Source organism: Anabas testudineus, chromosome 6 (genome assembly GCF_900324465.2).
Source record: "Anabas testudineus chromosome 6, fAnaTes1.2, whole genome shotgun sequence".
NCBI classification, from domain to species: domain Eukaryota; kingdom Metazoa; phylum Chordata; class Actinopteri; order Anabantiformes; family Anabantidae; genus Anabas; species Anabas testudineus.
This window is the reverse complement of record NC_046615.1, coordinates 16,903,112-16,921,050: the sequence shown is the minus strand read 5'-3', so window position 1 is coordinate 16,921,050 and position 17,939 is coordinate 16,903,112. Positions and strand designations below refer to the sequence as shown.

Sequence of the window (17,939 nt, the reverse complement as noted above, 5' to 3'; positions counted from 1 at the left end):
AGGACTTCATGCTGGGACACGATGTTCTCTCACGATTCACTGACCTTTAAACCCAGTCGACCAATCCACGGAGGTGTTGTTCAGCTCTGGCCAATAGCAGCAGCTGTTGTTCACTCACGCCGGTGGGCGGGGCAGCTCGTTCCAGCTGTTTGGAGCTCAGATCCACGTTGTGGAGCGACCGCGTCCAGCAAACACAGTCCGGACAGAGAGTTTGTGCATGGGGGGAAACGGGCCGAGTCGCGTCCCCCAGGACCGTGATGGTGCAGGTGGAGTTATTTTGGTGCAGGGCATCAGGGTGAGTTTATTTTAAGCTGACAAATAGTTTAAAGGTTTGTGCAGAGCTGCTTCAACATGTTCGCTTTTCTCTCTAGTTACATAAGAAATTCGCAGTTCTGGTGGTATAAATAGAAAAAGGCCTGCTTCGTCTTCTCATGGCTCATTTGGACACAAACAAACACTTCTGAGAGAAAATGAATTAGTTATTAATTAATTAATTAAGGTGTGAATAAGTATTTATTCAACTAAGTGTAAATTTAAAAAAAAATGAAATTCTTCACAGAATTAAAACTAGTTTTTCAGGTTGAGATTATTAAATCACAAGAAGTACATTTACTATTCTGTACTTTATGTTGCTGCACAGCTCAGAGTTTCAATTGTACTGTTTCTATTGCTTTATGTAGGTTTTTTAAATGTCCTTTAATATTACATTGCAGATGCAGACTCTCAATAGATAATCAATTAACAAATTGATGTATTATTATGTATAAAGTGATACAAATAACGTGATTTTTGTCTGTAGTCAACAGATCTTTGTCTTTTATTTCTTATTTTTTTACTAGACATTTTTCCTTTGTCATATTTTCGGCGTTGAAAGTTTGTAACTTGGCACAAATGTTAAATGAAACTCTTCTTTTAACAAGGGTTGACTTTCACTGATGTGTAGCTCTTAACATTTAGTTTTTTACTGCTACTAACGTGTCTAAAAAGAAGAAAATAAAGAAAAGTCTATCATTTGTCATAAAAAACCTCAGAATTAAGTTTTACTGAGTTTTTGCTTGAAAAACCTTTCTTGAATTTTCATCATGAATTAAACTGTAAACATCTGAACGTGTTGTATTTCTGTAGAAACCTTGTTTATGAGGCGTGTATGGAACAGAACAAGTCTGAACTAGACCTGCACATTCATTCATATTTGACACATATAAACTTCAGGCTAAGAATAAATGTTTAACATCGATTTTCACACTGGTTCAACCTGAACACTCGTCTCACCAGGACCAGGCTAGTCTGGAGGGAGAGCTGAAGTGAATCAAAGCACCTTTATGAAACATTTCTCTGGCTCCTCTTTACCCTCCGTCGAACCAAAACATAGAAACACAACACGGGGCTGATGGGAACTGGATTTAATAAAGTCTAGTGTTGCTTTTAACCAGCAGGTGGAGCTCCGGACATGATAAATATTTCTCTTTCCTCCTCCAGCTGTCGGACAAAGTCATCAGGCGGATGAAACAGAATGATCGTCCTCCATCACACTCATCTGATACTCCAACAGCCACTCCAGTTCCCACCCCACCCCCTGTTAAACACTCGCTGCCTCCTCCGACAGCACCTCCTCCTCCAGTCATCCCCATTAACCCAGCTCCACCTCAGGAAGCCCCGTCCACGCCTCCATCAGTGGAACCTGTAAAACTCATCCCCCCGCCTCCTGTGAAGTTTCACACTCTTCCTCCTTCCTCTGTAGACGCTCCACCACCCGTAGAGACAAAAACTCCACCTTCACCTCCATCCACACCTTCTCATGTGGAGCCTGCATCTCCTCCTCCTCCTGCAGTAGTCCTTCCTCCTCTTGTCCCACTTCCATTAGAGCCACAAAGTCCATCTACACCACCTGCTGCAGAACACAAAGCTGCTACCGTTTCTCCACCTGTTCCCTCTGACCATGAGAAACCAGTTACTGTTGAACCTGTTGCTGTAGCTCCGGCTTTTCTTGAAACTGCTGTCCCATTGAATCCATCAGTTGAAGCTCTCCACCCTCCACCCACTGTTGAATCTACAGCAGCTGAACCCATAATTCCACCCTGTCCTGTTGACTCAGCTCCAGTTGAGGTTTTACCACCTGAAGTGGAGCCTCCAGCTGTTGATTCACCACCTCCATGTGAACTAGTCCCTCCTCCACCTCCTCCAGAACCCTCTCCTGCTCCAGACCTGACTTTTGAAGAGTCCTCCCTGCTGTGTCACTGTGTGGAGCTGGCTGTCATACCAGCTGATGAACCCATCGTAGAGCCTGCAGCACCTCCTCCACCTGATCCAGTTCCACCTGCCGTGGAGCCCTCTCTGACCCCGTCTTTGCCCCCTGTTGAGGATGAAGTGGTCACCACAATGCCTCCACCTGCAGCAGGTGAGTCAGACCAACCTAGATTAACATCTGGACTGATGTGGTGCAGTAGTTCAACGTTATAGAACAGTTTGAAATGAATTCATTAGGTTTTTCTTCTCATGAACTGAGTGTGTTCAAGTGCAACTTTGCTTGTTTCTCCTGAAGTGTTGGAGGAAAAGCTGAGGCAGAAGATCAAAGAGGAGATGTGGAAAAGTCTGGAGGAGGAGATCAACCAGAAGAGACAGGAGCTGCAGCGACAGTAAGGACAGATGTTTTAGTGATTAGTGGGTGTGTGAGAGGATTTTGGCTTTGTGTGTTTGTGTCTTACAAAATAAAATACCCCCTCTTCCACATGCAATTACAGTATAAAACAAATGTAAGGATTGATCTAAGGATTGTCCGTCTATATTGCCTTTAAACCCAAGTTTTAAAGTTCTATGTAAATATCCTGTTAGACACATATCATGTCAAGGTTATGCTATGTTTCAGGTTTCTAATTCGTTAACCAACTGTCAAAATTGCTAAATAATTCTCTGTTCACCAACTGTTTCCTCTCATATGAAACCGTGAATCAGGGTAGATGATGTTAGAAAATTTGATGTGTGTACATGTTTGAAGGCTGGAGGAGGTGAGGGCTCAGGCTCAGGCAGAGGCAAAGGCAGCAGCTCAGGCTCAGGTGGAGGAGCAGGTGAAGAAGACGCTGGCGGCGGAGAAGGCGGCATACGTGGAGAAGCTGACAGACTCCATCATGAAAGAGCGAAAGAAGACAGAAGATGAGAATCTCCTGGTTCAGCTTTATGTAAGCAAAGAATCCATCCACCTCTCTTATAAGATATGAAGTCCTTCTTCCTTCTTATTGTGCCTCTTTTTCTTTCCTGCCACGTCGTCTTGTTTCAGTGGATGGAGCTGAAGGTAAGATGGGAGAAACTTCCTACATGCCTGACTTAATGTTTCACTTTCAATCTGCCCTAACCAGCTGCTGCACAGCTTTCAGAGTTTTCAGCTCTTTGTTTCTTCAGATTTCTTCAGTAAATGTTTTGGACTCTCACAGGCTCATAAGCTGGAGGAGAGGGAGAAAGAGCTGAAAAAGCGAGACGCTCTTTACAAGGAACAAGTTGCAAAACTTGAAGGAAAAGTAAGTTAACGTACGTGAGTTTGTAAATCACCTGCATTAAGAAAGGTAATCAACCTCTAACATTTACTGCACAGTGAGAAACCAGTGAAAAGAGCACAGAACAAAAAAGAAATCCTCAGATTCTGTTGTGATTTTTAGCTGATTCATCATCATTCATTGTGAGAAACTGATTTACAAAAAGGCAAATTTTGACCACTAAGGGGCAGTGACACACAACAACAAGGCTAAACACGGCACGTATTCAGTAAAGACAGAGTAGAATGAGCATTAACTCACGGGGAAATAAATCTCAGCTTGATTGTATGATGCATTGTTGATGTTTTATCTAAATGTTGACGTGTTTTTACCTATTTTAACAGTGTTCTGAATTTTATAAAGTGACTGCTGAGAGTTTCCAGAAAGGCAAAGAGGAGACACACAACCGGTTTACGTAAGTCTGTTAAATGCAATAGTCTTTCCTAGTAACATTTATGGTGCAGTGATCGTCGATTCTTGAACATGGAAAGAACAACTTGAGTCTAATACATAATAAGATAATAAACTCATTTGAATCTTACACAAATGAGGTGGCACTGGCTCCCAGACCAAACCAGTGTTTCACATTTGCATGTCTGTGTTTTCTCTATATGTTCTTCCAGTCGTTTCGATGTCCAGCCAGTTTGTGGAGACCTGCAGAGTCAAATCCTAAAATGCTACAAGGAAAACACAGGAAGGACTCTGTCCTGCTCGAGAATCGCCTCTGCATATATGCAGTGTGTGGACAATGCTAAGAAAGTACGACTCAGTGTATAAACTAATTATTTTTCTACCTTTCACTGCCACAATGAAATTTTCTACTTATTATAATTGTGTCTTTTCTCTTCATCTACAGAATAAATTAAGCACTGGAGGTTAACATGGGCCAGGTAATGAGGACAACCATACATCATACAGACTTAATGTTGCAGCAAAGAAAATATGATGGACAAGAATCCAACCAACAGATGATTTAGAGGAGACACAGGAGAAACACCTTTAGCTTTTTCTAATATAGGCTGGTAATGCAGCCAGGTACTAATACAAACCATTTAGCTTCAAGTAGCACTCCATGTTTGTTTCCCCGATGGTTCTTGGGATCATTTTAAAACAAAACTAAAGGAGCAGGAGGTTGATGGTTTTCATTTTGACAGGAGTTTGAATCCAAAGTAGGTATTTGTACAAGACCTGGTTAATCTTTATGTATAAGTGCCTTGAGGTTATGAAAGCTAATTGTCAGATTGCTGATGCATTATTGATCTGTTTAAAGAGCAAAGTTACAAAGACATGAATATGTTTAAGATGAACTGTATGTAAATGATTTTTTTTTTCGTCTTTAGCGAATTTTCCTCAAGCTGTAGTGCATATAATAAATGCTGCTCAATAAATCATATTGTTCAGTGACATGACTTTGTTATTTTATAGTTTGAGAAATTAAATGTGAGATTATGTCCTCTTGTGGATCAAGACTAAAACTGCAGGATGTAACTTTTTTCCACTATATTTTTAACTTGCATAGTGAAGTTTTTAGTAAAGAGATCTGCAGCTTATTAAAATGTTTTAACTTGAATTGGACTTGGTGTTCCTCACAGCACTTTTTATGTAGCAGCACTGCTCCCACACTAATCGTGTAAACTCACACGTGTGCACATATAACACAGGAAAAATGTGCACGTGAGAATCCGTGGGAAAACATGGTAGTCCATACTTTATGGACCCAAAGGGGCAATTGTTTGTGCAGCAGTAGAGTAACACAAGGACACAGACAATACAAGACAACATTAAACAGAGTGTACATAAAAGAGAGAAGTGTTAATTAGAAAACTGTCTAAAAAGAAATCATGGTTGATTTTATCAAAACGATTTTACTTGTTAACATCAGCACACAGGTTGATGAATCTCTGTTTAGTGAATTAACAGTGCCCCAATCATATGTCCCTCTGCTCTTTATTTTGGTCAACCACAGTGGAGCTAAATTGAGTGCTTGCGTGTCTAGTGAACATGTGTGCGTTGTCTCATCTGATTTTAGGTACACCATGTTCTGCTTCATCTGAAGAGGAAGTGAGTGTTTGCATGTATGTGTGGTGGTGTGTGTGTGTGTGTGTGCAAATATATAACAGAGACATGTCGGGTGGAAACTCCAGTTCTGGTAATTTACCATGTATGAGATTAAAATAAATCATTACATGCTGTTTACATAGGTAGAGAAAGTTGTGCAGCCATGGAAACATCTTGAATACATTAAGTACAAAAATGTGAATGTTTGAAGGTTACGTTGTGTTTATAACCGCAGGTTCAGGACATTTAATCTTCATGTTTTAATTTTTACTCTTTTAAATTGACTACTTTTGTTGTGTTGACCTCGTGTGGGTAGTTTCTCCAAGCTTATAATTTATGTTCTATTATGTTTTTTTGCTTTCAGCGACAAACCGTATTAGTTTGAGACAGATGTTTTACGTGTTGAGCGGCTCAGAGCATCAGCCTTCATCCACACACACTGCACAAGACAAACCAGGAGAGTTAAACGGAAGTGAAGCTGTGGTCTGCAGACGAGATGTGACGTCAAGTTCTGTCATTAGCCACAGAGGAAGTTGCGGCCGAACACAGCATGTTTATCTGTGGCTTTGTGTATTTATGCACAACAGTGTTGCATGTTAAATGTTATGTAATTGTGTTTCAGTACACCCATGTCTCTAGCAGTAATTCACATACATTTATGTCATGTGTTTCATCGGTTTTACACCCAAGTGAAGTCAAAACATCTAGGCAACTGCAAGGATGCAAACATCCTTTGTGTGCTCTGTTTTTGTAGCTTTCTTAAAAGGACTTTGGATGACTCATTTTTTAGTTGTTTGATTCGTGAACCAATTTATAACTAATCCTTGTAAAGTTTGCTTAAAGCTACTATGATCTGTTCCTAAAGTAGCACGTCTCTGGTAAAGATGGATTGTAATGACATATTGTACATTCCTGATCCCCAGAGGATAAATCACACTGACCCTGGTGAACTTGGTGACTTCTAGTTTTACTGTGTTTGTAAATTAAACAATTCAAATGATGATAATGATGGAAAACTTTTTGTTTTTTGACCAAACCACTGAACTACTGCTGCATGTTGTGTTCAGGTAGCAAATATCACCATGTTAACTTGGTAAATTAGTAAACACATTAAACAGACCCAATAAAACCACAGAGAATTATTCCATTCTGTGTCTTTTAGCTTTTTAGCGTTTTGTTGTTTCATGTCTGCCACATGTGTAAATAGGCGTTTGCTAACATACCAACTTTATTGACTATTTAATAAAGTACTGTATTCAAGTAATACATTCAAGTAATTCAATGTCTGCTGCACCCGAGTGGCCAAAAACAATCATTCCCGGTTAAATAATACCTAAATTACAGATGTCGTGGCTCCTTTAAGAACATTCTCTTCAGATATTTTCTCAGAAGGCCATCTTGTTTTCTTGTTTTCTCATTTTCCAACCGTCCTCTCCTCACTGCCCTGTCATGTCCATGGTCATGGAGAAGATCACAGACAGGATAATCTCGCCCTCCAGATTGTAGTCAGACACTCTCCACTTCCTCTGACTCTCTCTTCCATCAGGTGAGTGAACAGAGGACGTGACTCTCACAGACGTCCTCCCCTCAAACTCCATGATGTTGAAGTGGTTCTGGGTGTTAGCCAGGGTCTGTATATCGATCTGTTCTGGGTGGACTGGAGTCGCCAGCAGTAAGTGGCTGCAGTCTGACGGGTGGTGCCTCCTCCTCTCAGACCCAGCAGATGGTGGGTTTACTCTCCGTTTGGAAGTTGAGCTGAATTTCCGTACACCAAACATTTCCTTGCACCACATTTGGTCAAATTGCTCATCATCTGTTCTGGGCCCACACTGGAGTGAAGGTAAGCAAGCTGCTAAAGACTTTACCTGGCTGTAAGTCAGACCTGATGACCTGAGGTTGGACACCTCCATCTTAATGATCCTTCTCTTTGGCCGTTCACCACCTTCATATTTACCAAAACAGGCAGAATTTACCTTGTGTTAATTTACAGTGCAACATCACCCAAGAAGGTTTTTCTGTAAAACGTTTGCAGAGGTTAGTGAGCATACCTGCACTTTCATTCCTGTCGACTGCTGATCTGAAAACAAGCGTGAAAAGATATTTTTCTTCTCTTTCAAGGAGAAATTGTTCAAAAGCAAAATCTGTCATTTTGTTCAGCTGAGACAGATTTCAGTGACACCTTCTGTGCATCTCATCAACGCAATTTTTGAATCTATACAACCTGGCATTCTGAATGGTCAGTGTTCTTTAATGAAAATGAATCCTTCGTAGTCAATGAAGAGCTGGCATGATTCTCCTCTTGCTCTGCAGAAAACGTGCTCTGTTGCTGTTTGCAGCAAGCCAACGTAATCTGTGAAACTCAAAAAGGTATTCTGATTTAATAATGAAAGCAGTCTGGTTTGTTTGGGCCCATGTTAAAGTTCCCTGTGATCCTCACGCCAGCCACCAGATGCCCTCGTACTTTTCCTCCATTCCCAGTCACCTGACTTCACCTGTTTACCATTTCCTGATCAAATGCCAGTAAATATTCCTGCTCATCCACAAACACTTTGCCACATTAGTTACTCGTGTCTCTGTTTCCTGTTTTTCCTGTTTTATTTTGCCCCTCTTCCTTTTGCCAGCTCCTTTCACCTTTTGTTGGGACTACCTCCTTGTCTCTCAACATCAGTCTGTCAGCCAGTAGGTTAATCTTAAATAAATTAATTTCACTCCACCTGCCTGACTTTCGTTAGCCTTTTGGTTTTGTAACACCTTTTGCATGATGCTCTTGCACTCCCAGCGACACTTTTGGCCCATGTTCATTCTTCCTGAGGCTATAAATAGTCGGCTGTTTTGTTGACTGGGGTTGTGATAAAGGTTACTCCGAGTAAAATATTGTTATTGTTTTAATTTCCATCTGTTTTATTTATTAGTTACGAGGCTGTTAAGCTCACAGTTACTGTCATTTACCCCAAAAACAGCAACGATCACCCAGGGCAGTCTAACCACTCTGTAATGAATGAATCATTTTTGCTCCTTTGACCAATTTTTTTTGGGTGAACCTAAAATCTAGATGTATTTACACTTCAACAGATCTAGTCGAATACAATACTCATGTGGTGAAGTTTTTAAAAAGCTGTCTTAACCTGAAAGGAGCTGTAATTTAGAATTATATTCTTTGTACTTGAAATATACATTTTCTATATATTTCTATAGATATGGTTTATATGGATATTCTTGTATTTGAAATGTTGAATGTAGCGTTTGAATATCTCTGAAGGACATGAAATTACAGTTATGAAACTGGTAGGCGAGTGAATGAATGTAAATAATGGAGTATATTATGAAGGACAAAATAAAATCCAAACAATGAGCAGAGGAGTCGGCCGTGTTTGTGTGTATGCCCAGTTTCTCATTCCACGAAGAAAAGCCCATCACTACAACCTTATCACCCACTCAGTCTCCTCAGAAAACAAAATAACTCACATTACACTTACATAAAGACTACCAGCTGGTACATTGTCTACACTAACGCCACATCACAGCTTATCACCAGATACATGTTAGAAAATTAAGAACACATTGCTCTTTTAAAGGGAAACTATTCATCTCTTTTGCTGCTGGCGTGGGAGACGCACATATGGCTTTGCTGACAAAACAAAACAATACGATGAGACTGCAAACCTGCATGTACATGTTAGTAATTGTAACTGCTGAAACATATAGACACACACAGCAATTTTGTCACATATGTATACCATACAGTACGGGTGCAGTATGTGAGTTTAGATCTGCTGCATTCATTTTAGAAGGCACTGAGTTTGTTGTTATGCAATCCTGTCCTTTCTTTGGTGGTGCTATAGTGATTGTTACCAAGGACGTGTCTGAAGCCCGCAGACTACTCGAGTAGGATTGTTACATAACGCCACTTGTTTTTTGTGTATGTGTTTTCTCCTGTCACCTTGTTGCCTGCTGAACCTGAGGGAGAGCGTGACGACTGATGGGATATCACTGAACAATCCCACAGGGCACAGGTCATATACGCAGTAGGGGCAAAAAAATACGTGTACACTTTATTTGCAATTTATTTTTATTTCAATTCACATTATTAGAACCATTTTTCCTCTGAACAGGGTAGTCTCTAAGTCCCATAGAAGTATTTTACTTTTATTTATTCTGTTATGGTTCAGTTCATTGCACTCCATCTTTTTCTATTCCCCCACCCTGTCAATCCTCTCAACACACCTACCTCGCCGCTATCCAACACTGCAGCCTCCCCAGTCTGTTCAAACAGTAGTAATATTTGAATAAAGTACCATCATAGTGCAGATTACTCACTAGACACTAGAATCCAAATTTCTCTGTAAACAACTTACGTTATGTGTTTTTTATATTATCATGTATTAAAGATATCCGAACAGCTGTTTGGCCATTTCAGCCTCAGCAGACACAGAGCAATATTATTTTTTATTTGGAGTTACGTTTCTGCGTCTGTATGAGCCCCATATTTACTCCTTTTAGCTCTGATTTTGGTCTCTACCAAACCTTGAGGGACAAATCTCGCTCTTTTGTTGCTAAATGCTCCTCTGTGTTCACAAGCTTTTCTGTAACTGTGCCAGCAGGAGTGAATTTCTCAAGCTCTCTGAAAACATGCAGTGACTGTGACACTAAGAGAGCAGCTAGAATTGGGCGATAATTCTTCATACGACACCTTTCACACTGAAATATTGTGTGAACATTATCATTTTATACATTGTTATCATGAAAAAAATATAATTATAGCTCAACATTTTGGGAAATGGATCTATTCTCTATTATACATGAGTCATACCTCAAGGATGATGTTACACCCAGCAGCTAGTTGGTTTGGCAAATTACAAACAGGAAACAATGAGTAAAACAAGAAATTGTGAATTTTCAGCCAAGAAATAGTCCAGAATACCACAAACTCTTGTAAACACCACTTTTTCTTTTGATTCTTCAGATTTTATGAGGATTAAACTAGCTGTATATGATGTATTAATATTTGGCTACTGGTTCCAGCTTCATACAGTCTTTACCATACACGCATGTGATCAACACTTTGCAAGACAGCAGATAAATGTCAAACTATTGCTGTAATTCTTCACCGTCTGCTTCATATTCTCCAAACAAGTACAAGAGTACAAATGTCAGGCTATCTCAGTGTAGCTGTACATTCAGTGCCGGCTGTGAAGTACAACAGAGCATTTGACAGTTCAGCGGGCCGGATCATGACAGCAATCTCTGCACCAAAACAGTCTCGATATAGCTTGTGTCTGTACGCTGGTTGACAGAGTTACACAGAGAGCGAGAAGCGAGAAGAAGTAGCACAAACAGAGAGTGCATCAGAGAGAGGACAGGAGAGATATTTTGAGTCTTTATAAGAAAGTTGTTCTCTGGTGAGGCAGCTGGTGAGGTTTGGGGATCGTCTGATGATGGTCAGGCCGTCGAGTCGTGGGCGGAGGCCAGTTGCGGCACTGTGGACATCCAGAGAGGCATTCCTTACAATGCTGTGGCTGAAGATCCACCCACAGCTGGAAGAGGTCAAGGAAAGTGAAAGGTTAGGAGATAAGCGGAGGAGGGAGCACTGGCAGGTGCAAACAACACTGTGGGATTGATGCTGGATGAAGGACAGCTGGATCAAAATGTGTGTGATGCTGTTGTAGTGATGAGGAGGAGGAGTTTTGGAGCGAGACCAGGGTGAGAAGTTGATGTGACTCAGCCGTCACAGCCACTTCCTCTGGCATCTTTAGGATGGAGAGATAAAAGGAAAAGAGGGAGCAACTCATCGTGTGGTCAGCTGACTCACCCTATAGGAACGGTTACTGGGAAGGGAGTCACGTGTTGGATGATGGGAGCTGGGTTTATGTATGCATGTGTATCAATGTGCTGTGCCTTTGTTGTTTGACAGAGGCACAATGATTCAATTTTCCCGTCACACCAGAGGAATCCAGGGTGAGATTCCTGCCCTGTGAGTCTTGCCCTATCACCTGCCATCACCATTACGGATATAGTTTCATCCTTCCCTTTCCCCCTCAGCCGGGAATTCCCCAGTTTGTGTGGTTTTACTCGTGGAGGAAGTTCGACTTTGTATGAGCTGTACTGCTCTTATAATGCCATCATACTTCTAGTTAAACAACACTATGTGCCTCTTTTCCCTCTATACGCAATTTATTTTTGCTCATTTGACGACTGCCATGACTCTAATCCAGCCCCAAGTGAGGGAAAACATGAGAAAATACAGCTGTGTGGTATTTTGACAGTATTTTAGAAGTGGTCACGTACAGGCACGGAGGAAATTTATTTATGTGGATGAAGTGTGCAAATGAAGTAATTGCTTGTTTGTTTTGGCGAGAGCATTGTTGCTTTGTCATGCTGAGTGTGTAGTTTGTGTGTGTGTGTGTGTGTTTGACAGAGTGAACACTTAAGCATAGGCGGAAGCTGCTACTGTACACGGTATATACTCTAAAACATTGTCTCTGCTCTGTTTACATTCTTATAACTTACAATATTAATACAGTGCAGGCTATCTGCATGTGTGTGCATCTGTGTGTGTGTGTGCGCGCCTGTGTGTGTGGGAGCCCGTGTTGACTCACAGTTACGATAATGACTCTGGCAGAGCAGTGGATGAACACCTCATGCTGACTGTAAAGAGCAGAGAGAGAGAGAGAGAGGCGAGGGGGCTGTGCTCTCAGTGGCATCTCCATCTCATAACTCCTCTGACGCTCAGTGCGTTCATACACACACTCACACTCTGAGAATTACAGCTCCTACAGTACAGTATAACACTTCAGCGTGGGGCGGGACTGGCTTTCAGTCGGAGCAGCAAGTGCGAAAACATCTCCAGGGAGGAAATAATGCACCGAGTGGTAGGTGACGGATCATTTGCAACAGGTCAGTGTTTGTCATTATCGTTGTTTTGGTTTGTTCATTTATCTATTTATTGGTTATTCAGTGTTTATAGAGACAAAGGTGCAGCTTTACTATATTATTTATATACATATATACTATAATACTGTGTCACAACTTATGTTAAATTGGATAATGTTTGAGGTGTTACAGAAAGTGACGTAGCAGTTTCACTTTCAGTCTATTTTTGAACTGCACTCAGTCACCTGTAGTCATGCTAACTGACTGATCTCTATATGTCTTGAAAAATGTGCTGTTACAGCTTGTTTGACTCCAATTTTTTCCCCAAGTAGCATTTGACAAAAATGAACAACCCTGCCACGAAGAAGACAGACAGGTTTTGTTGACGGTGGGAAGCCAGTATCTAGTGATTGTGTATTCGATGACACAATTAGTGCCTCTCGGAGAAAACATTTCCCTCTTGTCACGTCTGTCTCTCACAGACTGAGCATGGTGCCACTTTGTGAGTCTGAGAAATTCATTTTCAAGGCTCCACTTCCAACTATCTTGAGTACATGTGTGTCCGTATTTTTCTCTCTTGCTCACATATCTAAATGTTGCCTATGTGAATGCCAGGTGACCACACCTGGATCCTGTCCTACATCGGAGCGGGTATATATATAGCTACAGGACACAATCCCTGCAAACCTCATTCTGTCATTTAAATCCTGCGTGTGATGAAGTCTTCCTTTGTCTGCACAGTCACTGATCTCAGGCACGGAGATAAAGGTCCGCACTAATTAACGGCAGACTGGAAAGTCTCATGAAGTCCCTGGTTACTCATCTTCCAACATCAAAATGTGGACATTTATTTTTTCATATTTCGACAAAAGTAATTTGAATTCTCCTGCTCTCACGCACTTGTCTTTGTACATATTCGTCACGATCCTGAAGCATATATCCAGAAAGGTTTTATAAAGCATTGTTTGTGTTTGCTGCCTCTTCAACATGAATTGCCCGGAAAATGTATTTTATGACTCATCTGTTACAAGGTTGATCGCTTTAAGTTTAAGCCCATGACGCACATACAGTTTGTTTACACTGTAGACTGTATAAGGACATTAAGGTGGGTTGACTTCAGTTCAGTGTCTCATACAGTAGTTTGATAAAGACAGGACTCGATTTCCTACACCTGGCCACCCTTCAAAGTCGTACCATGTTTCTTATCGTGATATAAGATCTTAAATGTTCCAGTTACACTTCTCACTCAGTGCCTTAAAGCAATAGTTCAATATTTTTGTAAATATGCTTATTTTCTTTCTTAATGACAGAAAGTAATAGTAATCTAGGATCCATACACTAAATATGAAGCTGCAGCCATTAGTTGGTTAGCTTAGCTTAGCATAGCTTGCCTGGCTGTGTCCACAATACACCTTTAAGCACCTCTGAAGTTCATTTTAGCATAAATAAATTTTTATTTAAATAAAACTTTACCAAAGCTGAAGGCTAAAAGTAATATGTTGATGTTTTAGTGAGCTATGGTGCTGCTGCTAAATGGGTTTTGTTTCCAGCCTTTATACTAATCCAAGCGAAACGACTGCTGGCTGAAGCCTTATATTTACTATATTGATTTGGTGGCATTGATTTTTCATCTCACAGCAAAAAAGGTTGTAAGTGTATTTTGGACTTTTTGTGAGGGAAGCAGGGTGGTGATATTTGTCTGTGGTGACACAAGCCAAAACTATAGAGTAAAGTAAAACTGCCAAAGGAAAGGCTAAACGCTTGAAATAATTGATTGAGTACCCTTTAGGTGCGGCTGCCTCACGTTCCTCTCGCATGTTGAACTTCACACTGATCAAATTCAGCAGTCACAACTTCATGACCCTAAATACCAGTTATATTTTGGTTGAGTCAACAAGCCTCCGTGTTATGATGAATAGGAAACCTTTCCACTAGATTCTCTCTCCTCATCTTTCTGCGTCACCAGCACATGATTGCACATATTCATGGGGTCAAACCTTACACCATTAAGGATAATTGCTCTGCTTGCCCTATGTGTGAACTCACTTAAGCATGCCGAGGTGCATTAAGTGAGATATGAACATCAAGCTGCAACTGGAGACACACCACCTTCAGGTAGACCTCAGTGGGAACGATATGTTACAAACATCATATCCTAAGCTCCTCTTATCCAAGCGATCGTTGATTAACTCACTCTTACTCTGAATTCTTGGATGGTTGATGACACCAGACAAAAATATTGATGATGACTTCAGTTTCTTTTATGCCCCCACGGGTCACCTCTCTCATTTAGCTGAGCCTCTGTCATCATCCTGGTATGGTGATGCAGAACATTTCCCAGTAAACCCAGAGGAGGGTAGAATTTAATTTCCTTTCTTAACACATCCAATGTTGTTGTGTGATGTGGCAAGATTGCACTGCGACAAATCTTCTCCTGGAAAGAAAAAAGACATGTATTAATCAGTGTCTTTTACTCTCTGAATGATGGATTTGTATGTGTTTCGATGAGATCTGGCCTATGAACACTATAAGAAAGAAGGGGAAGAGGAGGTGTGAATAACACTGTGTCATATGATAAACCTTCACCCCTTTCAGCTCCTGTTCAAAAATGAAGCCATCCGGGAACAAACATGAGTCATCGGTGAAAGCATTATTATTAGACCTGCTAGACCTGCTACCTTTACGTTTCACATTTAATGTCAACAATCTCAGCTCTGTGTAGATTAGTCGACCGTAATGCCTGATGTTTTTCATCCACTTTTCGCTGTTCATGTCCGCCATGTTTCTATTTTTCACATCAGCACACTAATATATAAATGTGTCTGCTTGACTAGCATTTGAGCTTAAAAAAGACCCCGACTAGAAGATTTGTGCATGTAAGATAATGACTGATATTACTGTGACCTTTAGAGTTCAGGTGTTCCTGCCTCAGCATCCGTTTGACATTATGGCAAATACATTTATTTGTACTAGGTGAGAAGATAAAGTAGATATTCCTCTTATACTTATGCATTAAATAAGTTATGAGCTAAGAAAAAAATAAGGCGATGGAAATAAGGCATGAAAGCTAAAACCTGTTTCTGTCAGAAACAGGTTTCTGACAAAATTTTCTACAAAATTTTATAAAGCTCACATTTTTACTTAGTTTAATATTTACAGAAACTTAAATGTGGCTTACATTTAAACAGAGGCCAGCTAGTGGTTTCTGTCTGCCACGTGGTTAGCTTAGCTTAGCATAGACATCACTAAAATAAATCCACCTTCCAGTATGTATAATTACTGCTACACTCATCTTCTTTGTGAAAATGAGAAGTTGTGGTCTTCTGGGGTTGGTTACAGTATGTGCTGGACTATTTCCTGGCCAGGAGCAGTAACCCCTGCAACATATTTCCCCATAATACTATAATGTATAGTTTTAATCAGTTAGTCACAACTCTTAGTACGAAAGTTAATATAGTCAAAGCATTTCTGACGATATCAATCATCAGCTACAAGGCTAAAATGCCATCTGAATCAACCTGATAAGATTTTACTGTGATGATGTTTGTGATGGTTTTTGTCTCAAGCAGTCGACCCCGGTGCCGCCTGCTCCTGCAGGTAGGTGGAATCCAAGGAGTCACCTGGGAGTTTTCTACAAGGTTTACTGATGCTGTCCTTTCAGAAATATGTCTTTGAACTTCACAAGGTCAAACGTTTTCTAACACTGGGTCACTGTTTGGGCTCTGGCTTGCTATGTAACCACACCCTCTGCTGTTCATTTGTAGAACCAGCCACTGAACAGTGAGAGGAGCTAACTCAGAACAGCTTTCTTCTTCACACAGCTTTCTTCTTCACGCGACAACTTTTTACCTACATCTGCATCCAGTTAGCAGCACCTATCCTTCTTATTACACAATATGCAAGGTGCCTCCAATAGCATGCTTTAAACATAGTGTGCTGTCCGTAACAATCAGAGGATTTGCTGTGTAAAGGACTGCACTCAGAAACTGATTTCATTTGGTGACGTAGATGTTTGTACCCAGTGTCTAGCACCATATGAAATCAGTGTTCTGGGAGGTGGACTATCAGCATGTACAGACTCTGTACATGAAAAAAATGAAATATGAGATGTTCATGCGATGCCTATAAAAGTAGGTCATGTTTGTATAAATTACTGAGCTCTCTGCTTCATTCACTAACTGGTCACAGCTGCTGTCCTGCTTCTTGTTAGAGTTTTTTTCCTCTGTGTCTCCCATTGACTCAACCGACTCATTGACTCTGTTGTGTAATACATGTTAAAGTTTAATTGAAATTATCTTTTTTGTTTTGTTTTTATTTTTTTATTTTTTTCAGAACAGTGGCCACAATTATGAGACAATTGCAATTGTATTGTAACCAGAGCAAAACGAGAAGAATTACAAAGTCGGTAATGTCTGTTACACACATATATCTATCTGAACTTTGGTGGTATTTACTCACATTAGCCACAGTGAGCTCCTGGTTATATCACACAAAGTACAGATGAAGCAGCAAGACTCCAGAGTATGCATTACCAAAAATGTGTTAAGAATTTATTCATAATTTAAGAGGAAGAACATGTTTTTTCTGTGTGACTAACTTAAATATAAAGGAAATGTATGCATTTGTTACATACTAGAAAAAAAAACTGTAATGTCTTATTTAAGTTTTTGCTGTGTACTAACTAAATCTAAGCAGCTATAATAAACTTTAACACAGTTTTTTCAGTGGAGCTCTTTACATGTTACAGGTCACCTTGATCATTATCCTGTCACTTGGAGAAAACTGCCGGCCGTCTACCGACCTTTAGCTGAAATCAAATAAATTGACCAGTGATGTAAATGTGTTTGGTGTTAAAGTAAGAAATGTCTAAAGGTCTCAACACACGTTGAGCTTAATAGAGCAAACACATGACTGAATGTATTCAAGTGGAGATTTAAACTTTATTTCCGACCTTGGAAACAGAATTTGACAAATAAAGCTCAGCACAACATCCATTCAGTATTTGGAGCTTTGAATCATTTTCATTGGCAGTTGGTGTTTTAGTAGAATAGCATATGTTCACATTTTCTATTGTTTCCATTTTTGTAGAGGACATTTCGTCCACATAGGGTTAAATGGTGAAAAGGTTTGTTTATGACGGAAATGTTTAAAACAGCTACTATATGGCAACATTGCTCTGTCAAATTAGTTTCATTATCAACTTGTTTTCCAACATCTAGAAGAAGTGCTGAGAATAGTGGGAAATAAATTTACCATCTGAGCAAAAGATAGCGTGATACAATTTAAAGCTCCAAAACAGCTACTCAATTGACCTTACCATTATATTCTATTGTGTAATTTCTTCATGTTTTTGTAGGGTTGGTTTTATTTCATATCACCTCACACTACTACAGCTGGTATACAATCCTTGTACTATGCAGTACATGTCTTCTCCAGATGCCCTCTCCACACTGACGTTATGTAGACACTAAAGCAGTGATGTCA

General features: G+C 40.2%; 2 protein-coding genes across 3 annotated transcripts; one reads left to right on the top strand and one right to left on the bottom strand.

Moving 5' to 3' along the window:
- The first annotated feature begins 24 nt into the window (after positions 1–24).
- Positions 25–4,931, top strand: LOC113166375 (vegetative cell wall protein gp1-like). 2 transcript variants are annotated; one of them, XM_026366475.1, is made up of 9 exons: positions 25–295; positions 1,480–2,398; positions 2,543–2,636; positions 2,996–3,176; positions 3,275–3,289; positions 3,429–3,512; positions 3,872–3,942; positions 4,151–4,286; positions 4,384–4,931. In XM_026366475.1, exons 1-9 carry the CDS (start codon positions 218–220, stop codon positions 4,405–4,407), a joined length of 1,602 nt encoding a protein of 533 aa, XP_026222260.1. In that variant the 5' UTR covers positions 25–217; the 3' UTR covers positions 4,408–4,931. The 2 variants fall into 2 exon arrangements, with proteins under 2 accessions (XP_026222260.1, XP_026222261.1); XM_026366476.1 differs by lacking the exon at positions 3,275–3,289.
- A 1,940-nt stretch (positions 4,932–6,871) lies between these two features.
- Positions 6,872–7,771, bottom strand: LOC113166347. Its single transcript, XM_026366436.1, has 2 exons — positions 7,634–7,771; positions 6,872–7,527 (listed from the first exon to the last, which is right to left on the bottom strand). The coding sequence occupies exons 1-2, from the start codon at positions 7,731–7,733 to the stop codon at positions 7,022–7,024; spliced, it is 606 nt and encodes a 201-aa protein (XP_026222221.1). The 5' UTR covers positions 7,734–7,771; the 3' UTR covers positions 6,872–7,021.
- Positions 7,772–17,939: the final 10,168 nt, after the last annotated feature.

Coding starts and splice junctions, on each gene's coding strand:
- LOC113166375 (XM_026366475.1), top strand. CDS start 218: ATGGGGGGAAACGGGCCGAGTCGCGTCCCCCAGGACCGTGATGGTGCA. Junction 2,399..2,542: donor AATGCCTCCACCTGCAGCAG/GTGAGTCAGACC, acceptor TTTCTCCTGAAG/TGTTGGAGGAAAAGCTGAGG. Junction 2,637..2,995: donor AGACAGGAGCTGCAGCGACA/GTAAGGACAGAT, acceptor ACATGTTTGAAG/GCTGGAGGAGGTGAGGGCTC.
- LOC113166347 (XM_026366436.1), bottom strand. CDS start 7,733: ATGACAGATTTTGCTTTTGAACAATTTCTCCTTGAAAGAGAAGAAAAA. Junction 7,528..7,633: donor CGACAGGAATGAAAGTGCAG/GTATGCTCACTA, acceptor GTAAATATGAAG/GTGGTGAACGGCCAAAGAGA.